General features: G+C 39.8%; 1 protein-coding gene across 1 annotated transcript; it reads left to right on the top strand.

Moving 5' to 3' along the window:
- The first annotated feature begins 4,418 nt into the window (after nt 1-4,418).
- Nucleotides 4,419-21,905, top strand: pan2 (poly(A) specific ribonuclease subunit PAN2). The gene is made up of 26 exons (XM_061735312.1): nt 4,419-4,490; nt 5,391-5,717; nt 7,385-7,554; nt 7,650-7,770; nt 7,877-7,954; nt 8,035-8,305; nt 9,836-10,181; nt 11,417-11,513; nt 11,688-11,807; nt 11,935-12,054; nt 12,144-12,272; nt 12,370-12,569; nt 12,665-12,813; nt 12,924-13,030; nt 13,118-13,216; nt 13,327-13,415; nt 15,196-15,340; nt 15,426-15,563; nt 16,335-16,394; nt 16,490-16,580; nt 16,667-16,824; nt 18,342-18,485; nt 18,890-19,069; nt 19,193-19,286; nt 21,092-21,283; nt 21,364-21,905. Exons 2-26 carry the CDS (start codon nt 5,409-5,411, stop codon nt 21,396-21,398), a joined length of 3,642 nt encoding a protein of 1,213 aa, XP_061591296.1. The 5' UTR covers nt 4,419-4,490; nt 5,391-5,408; the 3' UTR covers nt 21,399-21,905.
- Nucleotides 21,906-22,632: the final 727 nt, after the last annotated feature.

The raw sequence follows: 22,632 nt of genomic DNA, 5'->3' as shown, positions 1-22,632 counted from the left end.
AAATCACTGTCCTTCTTAGTTAATGTAATTCTATTACTGGCTAAATACCACATACACTGTTGTAAGTGGAGAAAAATGAAGCCCTCTTTCCATTTTTTTATAAATGATTTCAAAAGTTTTTTTCTTTCTTTAAAAAATATTAAGTCAAATAACTCTTCAAAAAAATTAGTAACCGATATATCAAAGTATCTTTTATTTTAAGTCTCTTTCCGAAATGTCGATGCTATTTGCTTTGAAATGCCTTACAGTTCCTTTGTATTGACTTTACCTCCTGGATGTTCTTTTTTCTTATATTTCCTCTACTAGTAGTTTTGTATAAAGTGTGTTTTTCTTGTTTAAAAAATTCTGTTCAATAAAAAAAACAAAAAAAAAAACAAAAACAATATTCACTTCCCATGTTTCTTACATTTCATCATCACACATCTTACACTTCACTTCTTTAATTAAGTGTTTGTTACAGTGCGAATGGGAAACAGTTTCCTCAAAGTGCTTGTAACTGTCTTTGTGCTTTAATTCTTCACCCTGATGAGGTCATCATTCGGTCTGTCTAAGATGTCTGCTTATCACAGTCTAAAATTCTGGTCATCAATTTAATTCAGAACTACATTTTCTCCTGAGACCTGGCAAACTCATCACATGTTTTATTATGTATGTCATAAAATGTTGCAACAAGGGGAAAAAAAATCCTCAGGTCTCTGGAGGTTAAAACAACTCTCCACCAAAATGTCAAACACTCGAGATTTTTGTTTTTGTGTTTGTTTTTGTTTCTGTTTCGACCCCCAGTTGGTTGTTGTTGGCGAAATACGTTGGTCAATTCATTCTGGAAGTGAAGTCACCCACAGGATTACTTCCTTGCTGAGCAATGCAAAGTTCTTGCATTGAAGTCATTGCCACTTCCTCTAAAAACGTGACATCTTCCTTTTTTTGCTTTGAATTACCACTGAGTTGGCATAACAATGTGAGTGTTAATTAACTTGAGTGAGCTGGACTGGGAGAGGGTATGCGGGAAGTTGTAGAACTCCAGAGGAGCAGGAATGTTCTAGGAAAGCACAACTTCCTCTTGTGTCAGCATGTAAGTTATTTTGAAAAAAAAAGAGCTTCTCTGTGAAGGCAGCTTTATAACTTTCCTTAATCCTCAGTCATTCTTAGTCATTCTTTTTTAGTTTACCATTGTTTCATTTAAAAAGAACAATCACTGAAAAAATACCATGACATTACGTATGAAAGATGAAAGATAAGAAATGATTTGATGAGGCTTTTTCTTAAACATGGACATTGCGTTTATTCTTCATAACAAGGTAATTCAAACATGAAAACTAAAACAACTTGAATTCCATAAATACAAAAATAAATATAATAAATATTATCTTCATAAATATATTAGATAATAATTCCATTGGAAATACAATCTTCCATGCAGACATGGCAGGATCAGGGGTTGAAACACTGTTGTGTCATTACATGCATTGCATGTCATTACATTACACTACATGCACTTCTGAGCTGGGCCTTCTCCGTGACGAGCTGGATTCCCCACAGAAAACACACGGGCGGTGAGGATGGAGAAGGAGAAGAGTCTGTCCAACGTGTAGTGACACAGATACTTGTGCTCCCAGTCTTGGATGGGCTGAGTACCGGAGTCAGGTGTCTGTAAAAACATGGTTGAGATTAGTAGTGCCCCACCTGGACCTTTCCCTCCCTTCCCCTGTTGCATGATTACTAATGAACCATGGCTTACTGTTTCGTGCTTCCACTCTCCAAGGGATTTCATACACTTGTTCATGTCTGAGTGCAGTTTTTCCAGGGCTGGCTTCACTATGCTGGCAGAATCCAAGCAGTTTGGAAGTCCAGAAATCCTCTCTACTTCAGACTTGTACCTTGCCAGGAGCTTGAATAGCTTCCCAACACATGTCTGATGAGGAAAAAAGGGAAAAGAAACTTGAAGCTGTGGTAAGTTGCATCCTCATAAAACACAGATATTTCTAACAGGTAAACTGATAAGTTAGGCATATAAATACAACCATTTAATTGAGGTGGTCTTACCATAGACTTCTTTTGGAGGCTCTTGGGGTCACACATGTCTTTTGACTCCATCCAGTCAAGTGAGCTGGCGAAATCTGCCATATCTGTGGATCCATTCCGTGCCTACAGAACATAGAAACACTTTTAATTAACACTGTTGTATTTCACAACATAATTTAACTGTGATTAAATAAAAGCTGATATTAAAAGAAAAATCTCAAACGATTTAGTTAAATACTGTTTCAATAATTTATTAGGGGAAAAAAGTAATGTAAGAGTTAAGTTGCTGATGGATGTGCTCAGATGCAGCTGGTACCTTTTAGAGATGCTTTCTAAAAAGACTCCCATTAAAAATTAATTAATGCATCATGTCCAATGCCACACTAAAAATGAAAACACTCACCTTGAGAGATGCAGTGTTGGCGTGCTGATTAAGTTCCAGAGCGCTGCTCCGCACATCCTCACACGCATCTGCGGGAATGGTCGGAGCGCAGGATGCTGCCGCAAAAAGGAGCCAGAGAGCGGCGCAAGTTCCGAGAGAGACGCTGGGTTTCATGATGATCAGCTGTGCAGCGGCTCTTCTGCTGTCAGTACGTCTCTGTGGAGCGGGGATGTGCTGACTGCTGTCAGGGGACTCCTTTTAGCCACTTCGAAATTTATGATCAATTATGATGTCATCACATGCCAGCAGGGTTTTCCTCAGGTGAGTTCTCGTGTAGTGCAAATTTATGTCAACGGAAGGCACAAACAGGAAGAGTTTGAATGAATGAGCAAGTCGGGAAAACATACACACGCGTCTGTTGTCGTTACAATACTAGAAGATATTTACAATAATTTACAACACTTGAATGGTCATATTATATTATATTATATTATATTATGTTATATTATATTATATTATATTATATTATATTATATTATATTATATTATATTATATTATATTATATTATATTATATTATATTATATTATATTATATTATATTATATTATATTATATTATATTATATTATATTATATTATATTATATCATTTTACATTATTTCTATAATTTTTCTCACATATAGGCTTTTCAGTATTTTGTCAGGGAAAGCAGGCAAAAATGCAGGGGTGGGTGCATTATCTTGCATGAAACACTGCTTTACACATCAATCAACTAAAACATGATCTCATCAAGTTTCACAACTATGACTGGTTGGGGAACTGAGACTAATTTACACATGTCAGGACGATAATGAGCTGAATTGTCCACACCGATTGGCCAAACTTTCCATCTCTGTCCGCGATCTACCCCATTTTCTCTACCAGAGAAAAGCTTTAACATTTTTCTGAAGTTTTTTTTTTCCCCTTTCTGAGAAAAAAAAACGTAATAAAGGAATACATGTGATATTATACTTCCTTTATTCCCCCCGGATATGTTCATAGGGATTACATAAACCTTAATGCCCTTTAGTGACTAATGTATTAGAGTAAGGTTTGATAAAACCCATGAATGCTTTCAATCGGTTTATTTATTGGTCAGCGATAGGACGACCGCACTTAATTAAGTAATTCAATTTGCCACTGACATGGAATTTCTTAGTTATGGGAACATCTAGCAACTTATGTGCTTCTTCGTAAATTGAGTAATGTTGATTGTAAGATCTTGTGTAGGTCTATACGCACAATAAAACTGTGAAATTAACCAGAAAACGAGTCAAAGAGGAATGATCGTGGACTCTTAACTACCACTTCTTGACACTCTCTGTAGTATTAACATAATTAGAATATCGACATAATTCGTATAATTATAATTTTTGGGTGAATACAGGTAAATTCTGTCTTATTAAAATAAAAATGCACGCAGCAGTTTTAATTGAAGTAACAAAACATTTGAATTAAGAAGACACGGTAATTCTGTAATATTTTCATCAACTGTTTTAGGTCCAGTTGTTGTGGAGCAAAGCCATTTAAAAAGTAGGCTTGCATTTAACAAATATAGGCTTACAGACTAACAAATAAGCAAGCAGTAGATCCTTATATTTGAATAGCAGCTAGAGGAAGATGTTTCACAAATTTGACTGAAAAAAGTCACTTCAATTTGTAGGCTAGTCAACAATTGTTGATTATCTTTTAGCCTATTCAATTTATTGATACATTTTCAAAAATATGAAGGTATGGTGCCTTCAGGGCCCATAGCAGGATTTGAGTCTTATCCTTTCTTCGTTATGATGTCATATTTAGTTATGAGTGATTTGAGAAAAAGTGTTAAATGTTTAAGAAATTAATAACATATTCGTTGGGTATAGTTAAAAACAAAACTGTGGGAGAAATAATTGCGACTCGCTTCAAAATGAAATAGAGTCTCAGGAAGACCGGGCTAGAAGTCGGACTGCTCGTGAACGCATCACTGCTAGCCCCGGAAGCGTTAGTGTGTTGTTGTTGTGAACCTGAGCATGGACACTTGTGCGTTAAAACGCTTCAATAAAAGGTCAGTAATGACTTCGCCTGGACGTTTTAGGTTTCTTTAATAAAACTACCAGCAACGTTTAGTTTCGCGGGTGTAGATATTGACTGTATATGCAGGTCTGTCGGCCCATCACGATGCTGACTTTAGCGGAATTAGCCAAACATTAGCTGCTACTTTGGTCCATTTTTCAAAATTATTGGGATTAAACACTGATATTGGGATCTTAACGACACTACTTTAGCTTCATGTGTATATATGCTCATTGAATGCCATTCTTAGAGGTTTTTGACTCTTTGCAAGCTCGAATATTCGCTTTTTGTACGATTCAATGTTAGCCTGAAGAAAGCAATGAATGAATAAGCGTTAATAATGTGAAATGTGTTTTATTATGTTCATATTAAACTAGCAAACTCAATAAAAACATACAAGATATTATTCAAAGCAAAGGTAATGGACACATATATAGAAGCACAATAAGCAAACAAAGAAGAATGCACACATGTATGAGATGAAATGACAACCTAAATTGGTTTTGTCGGTTTCTTTGGCATCTTTTCACTTTCTGTTTTCAGAGCTATCATTATTATTATTATCATTATTATTACTATTATTTTAGTTATTTAAGCTATTATTATTATTATTATTATTATTGTTATTATTATTATTATTACTGTTATTATTATTTTGTGTAGCCTCATGATACTTCATTTGTTCTTTTTGTATATTCTTTATGCTTCAAGCCCGGACCTTTTTGGTCAAAATAATCACAATGTTGACCAGGGAAAAACCTGTGGATGTTTGTTATCTTGTTTGTTGATTTTTATGCTTGTGATTGACCGAAATAAATATTAACTAACTATTAACTATTAACTAAGTATTGAACATGAACTTGCAACGATGGTATGAACCTTTCTTGTGTAGGTTGCTTTAACTGTATTGATGATGAACTTCGACGGGCTGGACGCCGGGATGGGGGAGTACGGCTCCAGCCTCCACGGGAGCCTGGATGCCGGGCTGGAGCCCCCCATGGACCCTCACCTCAACCCCAACCTGAACCCCAGCCTCAACCCCGGCCTCCTGCAGGGCGTGCAGCTGGACCCCGAGCTGGCCGGGACGGGGCCCGACCCCGTGCACCTCATGGAGGGAATGTTCTCCGAGGTCCACAGTGTGGTCTCGGAAGTTGGCGTCCCGGTCACTGCAACACATTTCGACCTTCAGGAGGAAATGCTCTGGATGGGGAACCACAGGGTGAGAGCCTCGAGAATGCTGACGAGAAGACTAATTACGGAATAAGATTAGATTAGATTTAGATTAGATACTTTATTAATCCTTTGCAGGAAATTAAGGTGTTACAGCAGCTTCAGTGTGTTTTTCATTCATACATTCAACACACTTAAGTAACAGCAATTGAAATAAAAACAGATCCAATAAAAACAGATCACTTAAAATGCTCGGGTGCTAAAGTGCTGAGTAGTGAAGTGCTGGGGTATTGCACACAGGACAGTTATTGCACATTATAGAGCTCGATGGCAGCTGGAAGGAAGGAATTTCTGTGGCGTTGGGTTTTGCATCGTGGTGGGATCAGCTGCCACTGAAGCTGCTCCGCCCAAACACCTGAAGTGGGTGAGTGTCATTGTTCATGATAATGTTCATTTTCCTGAGCATCCTCACTTCAGCCACCTGCTCAACAAAGTCCTGAGGTCTGCCCGTGCTGGGACTCGCTTTTTTAATCAGTTTATTGAGTCTGTTTCTGTGTGAAGTGCGAGCAGCCACACCCCAGCACACAACACCAGAAAACAGAGCACTGGCCACAACAGTCTTATGAAAAGAGCACAGCAATGGTTTACAGATGTTAAAAGAACTCAACTGTCTTAAAAAGTACAACCTGCTCTGCCCTCTCTTGTAGAGAGACACCAGTCTGGCCTTCGACAGGAGGATCCCCCCCTTATGAGCCTGGTCCTGGTCCAGGTTTCTTCCTCCTAAAGGGGAGTTTTTCCTGCCACTGTTTGGCTTATGGTTTTTCTCCCACTAGGGGAGTTTTTACCTGCCACTGTTTATGTAATAATTGCTCGGGGGTCATGTTCTGGGTATGGGTCTCTGGAAAGCGTCTAGAGACAACTCTGTTGTATTAGACGCTATATAAATAATATTGAATTGAATTGAATTGAAAAATAGAGGCCTCTGTGTGGCTGGACCAGTCCAGCTGGTTGTCCAGTATTACACCCAAGTAGGGCTGGGCGATTTTGGACAAAAATAAAATCCAGATTTTTTTTCTCTGAAAACCCGATTTTCGATTTCGATTTTTTTGGTAAAACTACAAAAGACACGTGCAAAAAAGGAAAATCGATTTTCCGATTTTCCTTTTTTTAACATCGTCTTGATTAATAAATCCAATTTAGATTTAAAATCGATTAATCGCACAGCCCTACACCCAAGTATTTGTAGCTTGAAACAAGCTCCACATCAGTTCCTTGAATGGAGACAGGATCAGGTTCTGGCCTCTTCCTCCTGAAATCAAAGACCATTTCTTTGGTCTTGGTGATGTTCAGCCTCAGGTGGTTAAGGTCACTCCAGGTGGTAAAATCCTTGATGGTGTCCCTGTACTCTCCCTCACGCTGCCTCCCCTCACGCAGCCCAGCACAGCTGAGTCATCAGAACATTTCTGAAGGAAGCAGGAGTCTGAGTTATGCTGGAAGTCAGATGTGTACAGGGTGAAAAGAAAGGGTGACAGAACAGTTCCTTGTGGGGCCCCTGTACTACACAAGACAGTCTCAGAGACACAGTTTTGGAGCCGCACGTACTGAGGTCTAACAGTCAGATAGTCAGATCAGTCAGGTTCATACCAGTTTATATACAACAATCAAATGCTTTTCAGCTATACTTTTATGTGTTCTTGCTTTGATTATTCTCTGTAGGGTCATGTAACCTCGTTCTTTGGACCTACAATGGGACGCTATTCTTCTTTCCAAGCGCATGCAGCAGATGATGTCCGACACATTCAAAGTTTGGAAACAGGGGTGTTGGTTCTATCTAAGAGCAACCTCAAATGCTTCACCCGCGGGGGCGTTGTAATGTTTGATTATCCGTAAGTGATGTAAACCATTCATTATGCCCACCCCTGAGATGGTGTTGTATCCCCTTGAATTAAGTGATGTGTTTCTGACCTTGTGTGTATCCTAGGATGGAAGAAGGAGCTGACATGCATAGTCTTCTCATGACTGATAACAACACAATGCTCGTGGGTGGATTACAAAATTATGTGGTTGAAGTTGACTTGAATACTGTTCAAGAAACTCAAAAGGTGGGACATAGCTCTTAGAACTTTATAAATTATACATTGCATTTGCATTCGGATAAGATCTTTTAAGACAAATGTTTGGCCTCTTTTTGTCTTTTTAACTTGACAGTTTGCTGTTGAGGTACCTGGAGTAGCAATAATGCGTCAAACCAATCGGTATTTCTTCTGTGGGCACACTTCTGGCAAGGTTAGCATGACTCGATCGCATCTATTTTAAAGGTTCACTTTAGTAGGCTTTTCTTTAATTTTCACCCTGTTTTGAAATAGATAACCCTCCGTGACCTGCGCACTTTGAGGATGGAACACGAGTTTGACGCGTTCTCCGGCAGTCTGTCGGACTTTGATGTTCATGGGAACCTGCTGGCCGCATGCGGGTTCTCTAGCCGGGGAATGAACGGGTTGGCCTGTGATCGATTCCTCATGGTGTATGATCTCCGTATGATGCGAGCTGTTACTCCGCTTCAGGTGCATGTGGATCCCCTCTTCCTGCGATTTATTCCTACTTACACGTCACGACTTGTGATCATCTCACAGACAGGTATGTCACCAGGGACTTTGGGTTCATTTCATTCTCATTAGTCATCATTTTTGTGATTGTAATTTGTCATAGGGCTGGGCGATATATCGAGATTTTAATATATATCGATATGTTTTCAAGCGCGATATGGTACGAGACAATATCGTTTATATCGATTTAAAAAAAAATATATATATATATATATATATATATATATATATATATTTTTTTTTTTTTTAATGATTTTGATATAGCTTATTTTGTGACAAATTGACTTGAATGTTTTATTTGAGATTTGCACAAATGTTTTGTTATTTGCACAACTGTCAACCTCAGTGGAAAAGTCTGCCTGTTACTGTCTACATTGTATTAATTGCACAGTGTATTTTAATTGAATTGTTATGCAGGAAAGGGATATTTGTTTTATTTTATTCAAGAAGCATTTTTATTCTATATATGCAGGCAGTTTTTTTATTATTATTATTTCGTTTATTTCGGCATGTTTATATAGACACATTTCATCTCCAGAACATTATACATTGCATACTCAGCACATGACGAAAAGGGTACGGGAGAAGCTGACGCTTATCAAAGTCCCGCCCCGTTCTATGTAAGATTCATGATCACATCAACAACAGAATTCAGTAAGATACATAGTTTACCACATAGCAATTTGTCTAATATCATCCTTCACAGTCCAGATAGCATGTATGTTTGTACACGTGTCCAGTCCACTCATCCTGATCACCGTTCCTGTGATTTACTACTGTGTCCACTGTTCAGTTATTTTTATGTCCAAGCCTCTTTTTGCATGCAATCCACTTTGCAATGGAGGTGCGTGTGTCAATGCAGATTTTGATTAGTCGCTGTCCTCTGGCTCCGCCACAGCCTTTGCCCCCTCCGCTCGTACTGACTTCATCTCCTCCCGAGCTTTGGACACATCCGACCATACACTGGTCAGTCTCCCCTGGATGTCAGCGAGGCCAGAGAGCAGCTTTGCCTGATCAGCTCTCACTTTTCTCAACTTTTGTAGCATCCAGACCCCGCCAAGCCCTAGGATCACCAGGCCCACCGTCATGCCCGTGAATATATAGACGTCCTCCACGTCTTCCATAGTTTATTTTTATTTCATTTGTTTTATACATTTTGATATTGTGCAGACCTCTGTTAATAAAGGAACCTGTGTGACATTTGGCACGAGGCTTTGTATTAAAACTGACTGTTTTTTTAAGGGTTTGCCTCAGAAAAAAATGAAGCGAACAGAGATGCTAACAGAGATGCTATGCTATAATGCCTTGGGGGAAACTCCAATTATGGCACAGAAAAAATATCGATATATATCGAGTATCGCCATTCAGCTAGAAAATATCGAGATATGACTTTTGGTCCATATCGCCCAGCCCTAACATTTCATCAGAAAATGAGTCTCATGATTTCCAATGGAGGATCACACTATATTGTAACTTCTTCATAAATATCCAAGAGATGGACAAGCTTATAGGAACAAATTCCTGAATACTGATATTGTCCACCATCTGTTTCTTTCTCCAGCTCAGTGCCAGTTCTGTGAGCCCACCGGTCTTGCCAATGTGGCAGATATTTTTCACGTCAACACTGTCGGCCAGCTGCTCATGAGTTTCGATGTATCATCCAGCAAACAGGCCCTGGCCTTCGGGGATTCAGGGGGTTGTGTGCACCTGTGGTCTGATGTTTCAGAGGTGTCTTTCAATGACTACTCTCGGGAGACAGACTTTGCTCTTCCCTGCCTCGTGGACACGTTGCCTCAGCTGGACTGGAATCATGTGCTGCTGCCCCTCTCACTCGTCCCCGTGCCCCTGACGAGCACCGAGCCCCTGCTGTCGGACTGGCCCGCCCCCCTGGCTACGCCGAGCCCCAGGTAACAGCGCCACAATTTCAACTTATAAGTTGATCAGCAGCAGCAAACTTTACTTTGAACTCCACCTTCAAAGATACTCACTACTCGTGCATCGAAGTCTTTTATTTTATTTTTTTTTTTAAATAAATATTTTTTTATTATTTTATAATAGGATCCCCGACAAGCATTGACAAAACAAAACAATAAAAAAAAAACAAAAAAAAAACAAACAAACATCCAAACACAGACAAAAAATAGACGTAGACAATGGTTAATAAATACAGTGAATACATGAGATAGCAGCAACATTTTTGACAAATGGTCAACTCATTTAGTGAGTCATGTCAGTCCATATTTTCTCCCCCTAATTGATTTAGGAGTGGAGACCACAGTTCACGGAACATTTGTTCTCGGCCGTGTCCTTTGAGAGTTAGCCTCTCCAATGGGAGGAATTGTATTATTTGTTCTTTGAACATTTCAAAGGTGGGCAGCTGTTCCCCTTTCCAAAATAGAAGAATACATTTTTTTGCATAATATGTTATCGTAATTAGCAGTCTGTGCATTGAAGTCTGAAGGTAGTTCCTAATTAATACATTTTTGCTGAAAACACAAGTTCCCATCTTGTGAAACATAGAACTATATTCATCACTTGTTTTTGGAGACTTACAACAGGAACCAGTGAGCTTGAGACTGATTGTCACAGAAAGGATAGGGAAGTGGGAAAGAACAAAGAAAAAAGAAGAGTATCATACACTCATTCTGCGGTTTCTGCAATTTCATTCCATAGAAACCAATAATAATAATACTATGATGACACCAACAATAATAAACAACTAGTGTGATAATAATTGTGATGGAGAATACAACCCCCTGCCCTGTAAATATATTTAGTCACCCCCTGGAAGAAGTTCTGAATGGGTTTAAATACATATACATATTTAAACTTAAGTATGGTATAGATGGCAGTCTTTTATTTTACAACAGCAAGAGAGGGCCAAGAAGAGGCCATTTGGTATAAATTCAGAAATGGCTATCATCTTTATTGGGACGGTAGCCAGACATGAGTGAAGCAAGAAACAAGTATCCTAGATGGTGAGAAAAGAGACTGAAGAGCCTTTTACTAGATTAGGAGTAAAACAGAGGGAAGCTTAAAGCGAGGAGCAGATAAGCAGAGATTTGTTCAGAATCAGAGGCATATTTGAAATAAGGCTGTTTAAGAAAAGCTTATATCTTAATAACCTGGTTCTTTCCAACAGACGAGCTCCTCCTGTGGACCCAGAAATCCTGCGCACCATGAAAACTGTTGGTTTCATCGGTTATGCAGCAAATCCTCGCACACGCCCTCGAAACCAGGCACGAGTCTGTTTTACAAAATCTCAAATTTCCCAAAACCAAGCACTAACTCAGACTTGATTGATTTTGTTATTGTTGCACCAAACCTGAATGTGGAAAAAAACAAAACGATTTTTGTTGTTTTCATTGTCATTTTCATTTGTTGCTTTCTAAAGTCTGTTTTGTTGTTTTCAGGTTCCGTATAAGATCAAAGACGTGGAGCTTGATTATGATAATTACAGCCAGGTACCAGAGTCTCCAATTGGGCGTGACGAAGAGCCGCACCTCTGTATGGTCCCCAAGAAATACAGAAAGGTCAGACCTGATTCATTCTGAGTTTCAGGAAGACCATTGTGATTATAGGACACTTTCTTTTGTTGTACAATATTAAGATTTTGTGGCTACTGATATAGCTGATGAGGATGTCTTTGTGCTGCATCAGGTCACGATTAAGTACTCCAAACTTGGACTAGAGGACTTTGATTTCAAACATTACAACAGAACCTTGTTCGCTGGTCTTGAGCCACACATTCCCAACGCGTACTGCAACTGCATGATCCAAGTAAGACACTCAAGAGTTCCTGTTCAAGCCTGATTTAGTGTTGGAGGTTATTTATAACTTGCTGATCCCTGGTTATTTTGGCACTTTAGGTATTATATTTTCTGGAGCCGATCCGGTGCCTTGTGCAGAATCATTTGTGCCAGAAAGAATTTTGTTTGGCCTGTGAACTCGGCTTCCTCTTCCACATGTTGGATTTATCAAGAGGAGATCCCTGTCAGGTACATTTTGATTGTTATTTTTGTTTAACAAATTATCCTATGGACAGTGCACATTTCCCTAAAATGCAACGCTAACCCTTTCTCTCCTTTTGCTCAGGCCAGTAACTTCCTCCGAGCGTTTCGGACCATCCCTGAAGCCTCGGCTCTGGGTCTGATCCTCTCGGACTCGGACGAGCAGACGGGGAAGGCCAGACTTGGTCGCTTAATTCAGAGCTGGAATCGCTTCATCCTCACCCAGCTTCACCAGGAGACGCAGGAGCAGGAGGGTCCGCAGGCCTACAGGGGGGCCAGCAGCAGGTACATCAGCACTAGAGCCAGTCAAAACAGTCTTCTGATGGTCTTAAAGATGTTAAAGGGCCTTGTCTTTGTTTGTGTTGCTGTACATGTGCCAGCTCTCTGGGCTCATCTGCTGAGTCTGTGATTGGAAAGCTGTTTGGCTGTGAGGTTGAGAACAGCAGTCTGTGTCGATGTGGGAAGGAAACGGTCCGCTCATCTCTCACATTGCTCTTCACCATGCATTACCCTGAACAGAACGCTCAGGGTATGTTTAAAGGGCTGCTTCACGTTGATGGCTTTTGTTGCTCTTAAAGCTATAACCAGGGACATCTTTTTTGATGGTATATTCATTCATTCATTCATTTGATTTCTCAGAAAAAACAATAAAGGAGTATGACTTTGCTGAAATCCTGAAAAAAAGCATCTGTTTGGAGCAGAGCACTCAGGCGTGGTGTGAAAACTGTGAGAAGTATCAGCCCACCGTGAGTTGACATCCATTCAGCTTTATCACAAATCATAAATGTGTAATCCGTTCTGCAGGATGATAATGTCCTTATGCTTCGCTGTAGGTGCAAACACGCAACATCAGATGTCTCCCAGATGTTCTGGTCATAAACTGTGAGGTGAACAGCGCCAAGGAGGCTGAATTCTGGAAGGTGCAGGCGGAGGTAACAGTTGATTTTTCTAACGTATTTAAATACATTTAAATTACATTTACAAATGTGATTAATTAGATTTAAGTCAACTGATTAAATTAATAATGTGTTTTTTTTTTCAGTATGCTTACAATAAAGCCATGCAGAAAGAGGCGACAGAACCTGCAAAACCTAAAGAACCTTCGCCCATGCCAACTGAGTGGTGCTTGGAGTAAGATACATTTTCATTTCAAATTCAATTATTGATCATTTTCACGAATGTTTTTCATTAATTGACAAAAATACTTCAGCATATAATGAGAAGCCTGTTGAGAAGTGTCGTGGAGAGAAAAATAGTTGGGTTTGTAAAGTTGTCGAGTCTGAAGCCACTATTCCAAGTGACATCTCAATGTTTCTCTTTAAATCTGACTAAACCGTCGTCATAGCGTAAGCTTAACCCACAACCTGCTCCGGAGTCTGTGTTCAAGATTTCATATAAAATCATCTGTACCGTACAGTCGTTGGAGGCTTGACTCAAAGCAACTGGACTTCCTGGTTCTTGAAGATTTTTCACCTTCCATCCAGAAAACGTCCTCAGTTCAAACTGACTGGTTGGGAGTTTCGAGCTTGTAAGCCACGTCACAGCAACGTGCACTTTTCAGCATTAAGTTGAAAGTTTAAAAGCTCTCCGTCAGCTGTAAATGACAAATAAATGACAGCATTGACACTGTGCTGTTTTACATTAAATAAATCATAGAAACTTGCTACATACATGATTAACAAGAGGTCGTATATTGGTTGAATCGCAGCAATGCTGCTATTTTGTTTAAAGGGGACCTATTATGGCAACTAATAACTATTTTAAACAGGCATTGAATATCTTAAAAACAAGCTTTTGATTGTTTTTGCTAAATAAATTAGAAATTCAGGCTCTGAGCCATGTCTTTATCTTCCCATTCTCTAACCTCATTATCTATGCAGGATTCTGAGTGGGCGGGGCTATGATAATGAGGCTCTGTGCTGATTGGCTGCCTGAATGACGCGATACACCGCTACGAAAAAATGCCGAAGCTCAGGCCGGCGGAGTTAGTTGTGGGCGTGGTTTCACGCATCGTAGGCCAAACTATGTAAATCACTGCAGAATCTGAACGGCTCGTAGATCCACATCACACTGGACTCATCCGGGCGGCTGTACAGACACTGCAGAATTTGGTTGCTTTCCTCCTTCTCTGAGTTGGCAGGCTGAGGGGAGACCACTTTATATATGTTAAAGCAGCACAATGTAACTTTCAGCTTTTGTTGACTTTGGCGGCTCCTTTGGACAAAAGTGGTAGTGCTTTACTAGTAGTGTGGAAGGGTTCCTACCATGCTCCTCAAAGTTACATAGTGCCAGTGAAGGCGATACAGACCCCTCAGACCATGACAGAGGTGTCATTAAACCTGTTGGAAGTTGATGTGCCATCACAATAACTCTGGAAATATTATATTAAGGTGGAAAAGTTACATTGTGCTGCTTTAAAGCAAGAAAAAACTTGTTTTTCATAATAGGTCCCCTTTAATGATTTTTATTTTCTGCCCACTTTTCAACAACCTGTTCTTCTTACCAAAAAGGTGTTTTCTGAAGAAAATGTAGTGTCCAAAATTCTGACACTAAATGTAGGCATTTGACACATTAACAGCCTTTTAAAAGCGCACACACAAACACAGAGCCAGATATGGAAAGCTAGAGTTAACAAATTCAGGTGACGATCATCGTCCCAGCTTCAGCAGCTTCAGCAGCTTCAAGGTTCCTCTCGTTGGGTCTCTGAAAGAAGTCTGGCTGTGTTGGACAAACTTTGTGCCATACCTCTCTGACAAAGACTTCACCGGGAAAATTTTTTTTTTTTAAAAAAAACCACTATTCACACTCACTATTTGTAAAAAATGATACTTTGCCTTCTAATGATCACAATGTAAGATTTATTTAGTGTGTTTGAATATCACTTGAAGTTTAATTGTGATGTGATCTGCAGCGGGGAGGACATGTGCAGTATGGAGGGCATCACCTTCGACACCCGGGCAGAAGATCTGCGACACGTGTGGATCCCTCACACTCTGAAGATGTCCATCAGCAAGAGTCAAGGGCTGGAGATCAGCAGCTGGCTGGGGGGAGAGGACGTGAGGGACACTATTGTGCCTTCGTTGAGGATTATTTAGTCTGATTTACACACCTATCATAACCACATGTATCACCTCTGACTAGTTAAGTGCTGAGGAAGAGGCCGAGGGCGCGTCTCTCTATGACCTGGTGGTCACAGTCCCCCACATCATGGATGCTCGCACCGGCGGGAACCTGGTTGCACACATCAAAGTGGGCGAGACGTACCATCAAAGAAAAGAGGTGGGTCCCTGGTAGGGATGGACGGTATGGACTAAAACATTTATCATGATCATTTCTGCCATTTATCCTGATAACGATAAAAAAAATAAATTTCTTTATAATATTAATTTTCTTTCTTTCTTTCTTTCTTTCTTTCTTTCTTTCTTTCTTTCTTTCTTTCTTTCTTTCTTTCTTTCTTTCTTTCTTTCTTTCTTTCTTTCTTTCTTTCTTTCTTTCTTTCTTTCTTTCTTTCTTTCTTTCTTTCTTTCTTTCTTTCTTTCTTTCTTTCTTTCTTTCTTTCTTTCTGGCTCATTTCTTTCTGGCTCATTTCTTTCTGGCTCATTTCTTTCTGGCTCATTTCTTTCTGGCTCATTTCTTTCTGGCTCATTTCTTTCTGGCTCATTTCTTTCTTTCTTTCTGGCTTATTTCTTTCTTTCTTTCTTTCTGGCTCATTTCTTTCTTTCTTTCTTTCTTTCTTTCTTTCTTTCTTTCTTTCTTTCTTTCTTTCTTTCTTTCTTTCTTTCTTTCTTTCTTTCTTTCAGACTCATATCTTTCTTTCTTTCAGGCTAATTTCTTTCTTTCTTTCTTTCTTTCTTTCTTTCTTTCTGGCTCATTTCCTTCCTTCCTTCCTTCCTTCCTTCCTTCCTTCCTTCCTTCAACCGGAATTTATCGTTTTTTACCGCGAGATGACAAATTCTTACTGTGGGGAATTCTTTTGACACGGGATGTAAATGTTTAACGGGGTTCACCTGTGCTTGAAAGCTCACGTTTAAAGTGATGTGTGTGTTTCAGGGAGTTACGCACCAGCAGTGGTACCTGTTCAATGATTTTTTAATTGAACCCATCGACAAGGTAAATTATTTGCCTCTTGTTTAATTTGTAAATATCCAGTTTACTGTCACGGAAAGTTATACCTTTTTTCTTCTTTGTTTGTTTGATTGCCAAAGACTGAAGCCACGCAGTTCGACATGAGCTGGACGGTGCCGGCCATCCTGTATTACGCCAAGAGGAACTATCACCTCAAGTACGATCTCCGCAGTGAGTCTCCAATGCTAAAACCCAGAGCTCTAACTTCTAGATTGACATTCAGGTCGTTCAGGCTTTGACGTTTTTGTGTGGTTCAGTTAAAAATCCCATAGACGCCAGCGTGCTGCTGACGGAGGCCTCGCTGGCTCGGAAGCAAAGGAAAAGTCACGCCACTTTCATCCCCCTCATGGTCAGCGAGATGCCGCAGGCTGGGGACCTGGTGGGGCTGGACGCTGAGTTTGTCACACTCAACCAGGTGTGTATGCCTTCTAACGACGCCGTCACGCACGAGTTCAGGCAGGTGACCAGTTTGACCGAAGAGTATAAAGCTGATGAGACACTATTTATATGCGCTGCAGTAACTTTGAGCTGAGTAATCAGCTTTTTCTTCTGGATTCACCATATTTTGAGCAATGAGCAGCAGAGTGGATGAACTGCATCACTTTCCTTCATTATTAATTTGTATTTCAAAGACGATATCTTATGGCCATACTGCCTAAATAAAATGGCGTCCAGGAGGAAACCGACAGTAAAGTGGTTCAAGGTGAAATCAGGATCCAGAGCTTGTTATATGTTATAGTTTACTACTGAATGCAAAGGCCTTTTATATTTACCAAAATGTGATCTTACTTAAAGGAGCTTGAGACAAGAATAAGAAATGAGACTCATTAGCGCCACGACGACCGTCGGGGTTACTACAGCCAACAGCTCAGCCGGCATGGGAGAACGCGCATGCAGCGTCATTTGACGTCACATCCGCAGGACAGCGCGGGAAATTTGGGCCCGGAATTGCAGCACATTTTGCAGCACACAGCCTGTTCAAGGCAACGGAGAGATACACTAGAGGGCTCATTCTTTTGATTTGGAACGCTTCATCTGACATTATTACTAGAAAACTTAAAACGTATACAAATTTTTTTCATAAATCCTGCTCCAAGCTCCTTTAAACATTGGGTAACAAGAACTGTATTATACAGGAAAATAAATGTTGGGATCAAAAGGATTTAAGTGAGGATTGCACATATGATGTTGTGTTGGAGGGGCTTCATAGTCTGACTCTCAAAAGCCTGGAAGTCCAGCATCACACATCAGAAAACAGACATCAAATTATTGATGAGATTTTAAAGCAGGTCTGAAACACGGACTGTTCCTCCATACAGTGACTTTACAACTAGAATACGGTGTGTATGAGTAGTATGATATTATGAAAATTAAAAAATCTTAAAAAACGATCAATTTTGAATAAGATCTATAGATGATCTCATTAGTCCAGACTTCAGTATTTTGAAGAGGAAGTGGCAGAAATTCTCAAGATTCTCAGAAAATATATTTTTTTCATGAAAGAGGAGTCAGTTTTTGAATATTATGACATCCTCATTAAGACAATAGCATCTCTCTTCCTGGTCTCTGACAGTCTGACTGATACCCAGATCTGGTGATGTGAAACCCTGCTATTCAAATAGATTACTCGAAATGCTGTTTTCTCCCAGAAACATAAACTGAATGTTTGTGTATGAGTCACTAAGACAGAACAATGCAGTTCAGAGATAAACTTTTAAAGTTCTGTTTTATGCAAAGTTTGTGGCGATCCGAACACGGGTTGGTGCAGACTGCCCTCTGGTGGACAAACTACGCACCGCCAGCAGTCGTAACATCGTTAAAGGATGTTTTGCATATCAACTTTCATTTTATCATTTTAATTATAATATATGATGTGATAAATTGGCCAGGCTCTTTCGTATTATTTATTCCACTTTGACTGTTTGTGTGAAGGAAGAGGCAGAGCTGCGCAGCGATGGCACCAAGTCCACCATTAAACCCAGCCAGATGTCTGTGGCCAGGATCACGTGTGTGCGGGGCCAGGGGCCCAACGATGGGGTCCCCTTCATCGATGACTACATTTCCACTCAGGAGCAAGTGAGAGTCAACATGACACACTCTGTCACACACACACAAACATATAAAATACAATAATGAAAGGATGCAGTAGAACTAAGAGGTTTTTCATATAATTTCTCTATCACGTTTGCTTTGTCCGTCTATCAAAACAAAATAAATAAAGCAGGATAAACCACAAATCTAGAGTCAGTTAAAGAATATTCTGAATTATGCAAAACATGATGGATGAATCTTTTGTTGTACCGCTTTTTAATTGATTACTAGCCCTTTCTTAGGTTTTATGCAGCCTGACAGGAAGATGCATGTACAGTAGTTTTGATGAACTCCGTTAAGTCAGTACCAGCCTTAAAGTGTTGCTGTGCGTACGCAGCCATAATCCTCTAAACTCCCACTCATATACTCGCTTGACTTTGTTCCTCCAGGTGGTCGACTATTTGACACAGTATTCTGGCATCAAACCAGGAGACCTGGATGCAAAGATCTCCTCCAAACATCTGACCACACTGAAGTCCACGTACCTAAAGCTGCGCTTCCTCATCGACACAGGAGTTCGCTTTGCTGGTCACGGACTGCAGAAGGACTTTCGGGTCATTAACTTATTGGTATGTCTTTTTTTTCAACTGTAACAAATATGCAAGTAATACTTGGTGTTCAAGTTAAAACTCAGTCAATCATTTAAAAATAATCTATAAGATTTTCTTATGCTGCTTACTTCTGTGTTTAAGGTGCCAAAGGATCAAGTGGTTGACACGGTTTACCTGTTTCATTTACCCCGCAAAAGGATGATTTCTCTAAGATTCCTCGCTTGGTATTTTCTTGGTAAGTCGAGATACAATGAAGTCAAACCAGAGACGTTCTATAAACGAGACAGGCCACTACGGTTCGGTTTCCTGTATCTGTGTCACGTGGGTTTCCCCACTGCCCCGCCCCTTTAGGAGACATGAAGTAGTTCCTGAGTCTATTGAGTCCTATGGGAAAAGTGAACGTGAGCACAGATTATTACCAATTCCTTCGCCCCAGAGTAACCTAAGTAAATATGGGACCCATTTTCCAAAAGCCACAAACCTTCTGAACATTCTGACACCAAAATGACAATTTTCAGACCGACAGATTAGGAGAAAATGAACTTTGTTTGAGACCTGTCTCTGTCTGAGCAACACACTCTCGCGAGATTTGGCTCTCATAGCTAATAATATGATATGATATAATATAATATAATATAATATAACACATAGCTCTGCTCAGAGTCGTCGGTCATTGCAGAACTGCCAAAGTCGTTTTCCCATCGGATAAAATGAAGTTTAAAACTAAAATAAAACTTGCTTCTTTGCTTAATAATACTGTTATTGTTATTATTGAAGTCTTTTTGGAAAGGAAAAAAGAATATTAGACTGATCCGATGATCTTGTACTGGGTTGATATCAGATAAAGCAGAGCAGATAGAAGGCGGCAGATAAAAAAAAACGAGCGGCAAAATAAGGCGCAAATATTAAAGTTGTACTGTATCAAGTGTTGTATGTTCCACAACGATGTGGGGAGAGGGGCGGCCACGCCCACTTAGGAGACGGGAACTGTATACCATTTCATACCATTGGCAGGAATGGTAATGCGCTATCTTCTGTATAGAGGATCTTTGGTCAAACCACTCTGAACATAAAACATGTTGGTGCATGTGGAGATCTGTTTTAAGATTCTCTGATATATGGTGACCTTTTGCTGAAACGGGGTTAAAGCAGTTTTTCAAGGTGACGTGAATGAGCCTTGATCCTCTTGGAGGAACCACATGTCTAGTGAACTCAGGCCCCTCGGTGTTGCAGGGAGCCCAAGTTAACTCCAGACTGACTTCATGTCGGTGACACCAGAGCTCTGTGTGGAACAGGCAACATGTTCCAAGATAAAGTCTAGGAATAAATTTAAAAAAAAAAGCAGAGAAATGATTTTAAAACAAGTGATCGGATCAGGTTATTGTTTGCTACAATTTCAGATATTAAAATATAAAAAATAAGAATGACCTCGACTGCACTGGAACAAGAACCTCAGAGTTGGGTAAAGATGGGACCAGAACAGTGTCAGGACTTGCACTGTAATGAGAAACAAGTTTAGACTAAGTTTACCAGAGTCACTCGTGAGGAACCTTCCAGAGGAAAAATGTTCACACTGAAACAGAGTCTGGGTGGACAGTGATGTTTAATTTTCTAATAAAATGAGCAAGAAAAATCACTGAAACAGTTAGTCAGTGTTGATAAAAGCTAGATTAGAAAGCATTATCATTTCTTTCCATCTACAATGCAGATTATCATTAAACTGCGGCTCGTATGAGCCATCGCGTTGCAGAAATCTGTATTTCAACTGAATATTAGCAAGTAAAGTGACTGTAAAGAGCCAAAACAACTTTGTCCCAACTTGTTCTGCTTTGTGGTTGGAAAAGCCGAAACAAAAACACACCAATGATTAGTTTACATACTTTCAAACAATCGAAAAATACAGAATTTACCACGGTGATTACCTCTGACGGCAGGGAGAGTAGTTCTGAAGAAATGGTCACTTTCAAATCCAGAGACTGCTACTGTGTAGCGTTTTCCTGTGACAGTAGTCACTCATTACCGTCTCCATCGCGTCCACAGACCTCAACATTCAGGGGGAAACCCACGACAGCATCGAGGACGCGCGTACGGCCCTGCAGCTCTACAAGAAGTTCCTGGATCTGGGTCACGGCGCCGGCAAAGATGAAGTGAGGAAGGTCCTGAAAGAGCTCTACGAAAAAGGCCGTCAGCTCGACTGGAAAGCTCCAGATTCAGATGCAGGAGATAGTCAAGGTTGCACAAACCGCACAACACAACAGAATTGAATGGAGCGTTGAATTAAGAGGAATTTAGATGCATTCTTCTTTCAACAGGCGCTGCTGTGTTTCCCTCTGTGATGGGGCTTTGAGCTGCTCTGTGATCTACGATCACGCTGGAAACCTTTTACTGAACTCTTCTGGTTTAGTGTATTGTTTTATACTGTTTTGCATTTATATTTACATTCTGTACAGTATTAATAGTGGTTTCTACAGTCTACCTCATCTGGAGATGCTACATTACAGAATGTGTGACCAAACAGCTCACTTTGTATTTTTTATGTGGATTTTTTTTTTTGAGCGTGAAAAAATAAAAGACATGAGTTCTCTAATATTCTTTGTGTTTGATGCCAGGAACTACAGCTATCAAACTCAATAAAAATTCTGTTAAACACCACTATTTTTTCAATGCTAGAGTTCAGGAAATATGACCCTCTGCAAAACCTGTAGTTTGGAGAAATGAGGGATGCAGCTGGAACAGACGTATTGGTTATGTGACGCTTCGGTGTTCTGAAGAGCCGCTTTGAAGCTTGTGGTTTTATTTAAACCTCATATTCAGACCTGGCAGGGAGACTGACAAGTAAGGAGCTTATTGATTCCATTTCCTTAATGAAGGAACTAATTGAATTTAATTAATTTTCACAATTTAAAAAAGTAGAAAACATTTAAGTTGCACTAGTATACTCATTTGGGATTTGTAATTGGTGTAATTTTTGTAGTACACATTACTGCCATCAATGACAGACCAAGTCACGTTATAACTAAATAGTTTTCCCTTTAAGTATATTTACCCACCCTGATCAGTACATCAGGAAATTTTTTTTTACAGAAAACTGTTTGGCTATACAAAGCTGATACAATTAAAGTTGTTGCAGTGAAAGTTTTCCACACCAATATATATTTTTAAATGTATAATACATTATATCTTTACACAGATGTGTATATGCAAACATTCAAAGCTGTTGATATACCTGGGTTACTTTCCTGACACAATCAGTAACTCCACATTAAATGTACACTTTTCCAATTCCACTTGAGTGACTACATACTTTATTTTAGGTATTCCGTTTCTTGCTGCCACCTGGCGGCTTTATCTGGCATTGCACCCATTTCTTGACCTCAAATACCGGTAACCGAAACTGCTCACATTAAATGTTTTCAATTATGGCTTTTCATAACTGCATCGGACCAGAGAGCGTTTTTGTTCGTCTCCCTTAAAATGCTTACAATATAGATCTGATTTTCTGATGTCCCTCCCTTTACCCGTTGAGATCTCCGGATCACTTACATCACTGCATATGGAGACATCAGCTGTTGTAAAAGCCC

The sequence above is a fragment of the Cololabis saira genome, chromosome 12 (genome assembly GCF_033807715.1).
Source record: "Cololabis saira isolate AMF1-May2022 chromosome 12, fColSai1.1, whole genome shotgun sequence".
Taxonomy (NCBI): Eukaryota; Metazoa; Chordata; class Actinopteri; order Beloniformes; family Belonidae; genus Cololabis; species Cololabis saira.
The sequence above is the reverse complement of the archived record's forward strand: the minus strand, read 5'-3'. Positions and strand labels throughout refer to the sequence as shown.

What these genes read in the sequence shown, in the direction of transcription:
- pan2 (XM_061735312.1), top strand. Translation starts at nt 5,409, where the DNA reads ATGATGAACTTCGACGGGCTGGACGCCGGGATGGGGGAGTACGGCTCC. An exon ending in CTGTTCAAGAAACTCAAAAG is followed by an intron (nt 7,771 to 7,876) that starts GTGGGACATAGC and finishes TTAACTTGACAG; the next exon opens with TTTGCTGTTGAGGTACCTGG. An exon ending in GTGGGCACACTTCTGGCAAG is followed by an intron (nt 7,955 to 8,034) that starts GTTAGCATGACT and finishes GTTTTGAAATAG; the next exon opens with ATAACCCTCCGTGACCTGCG.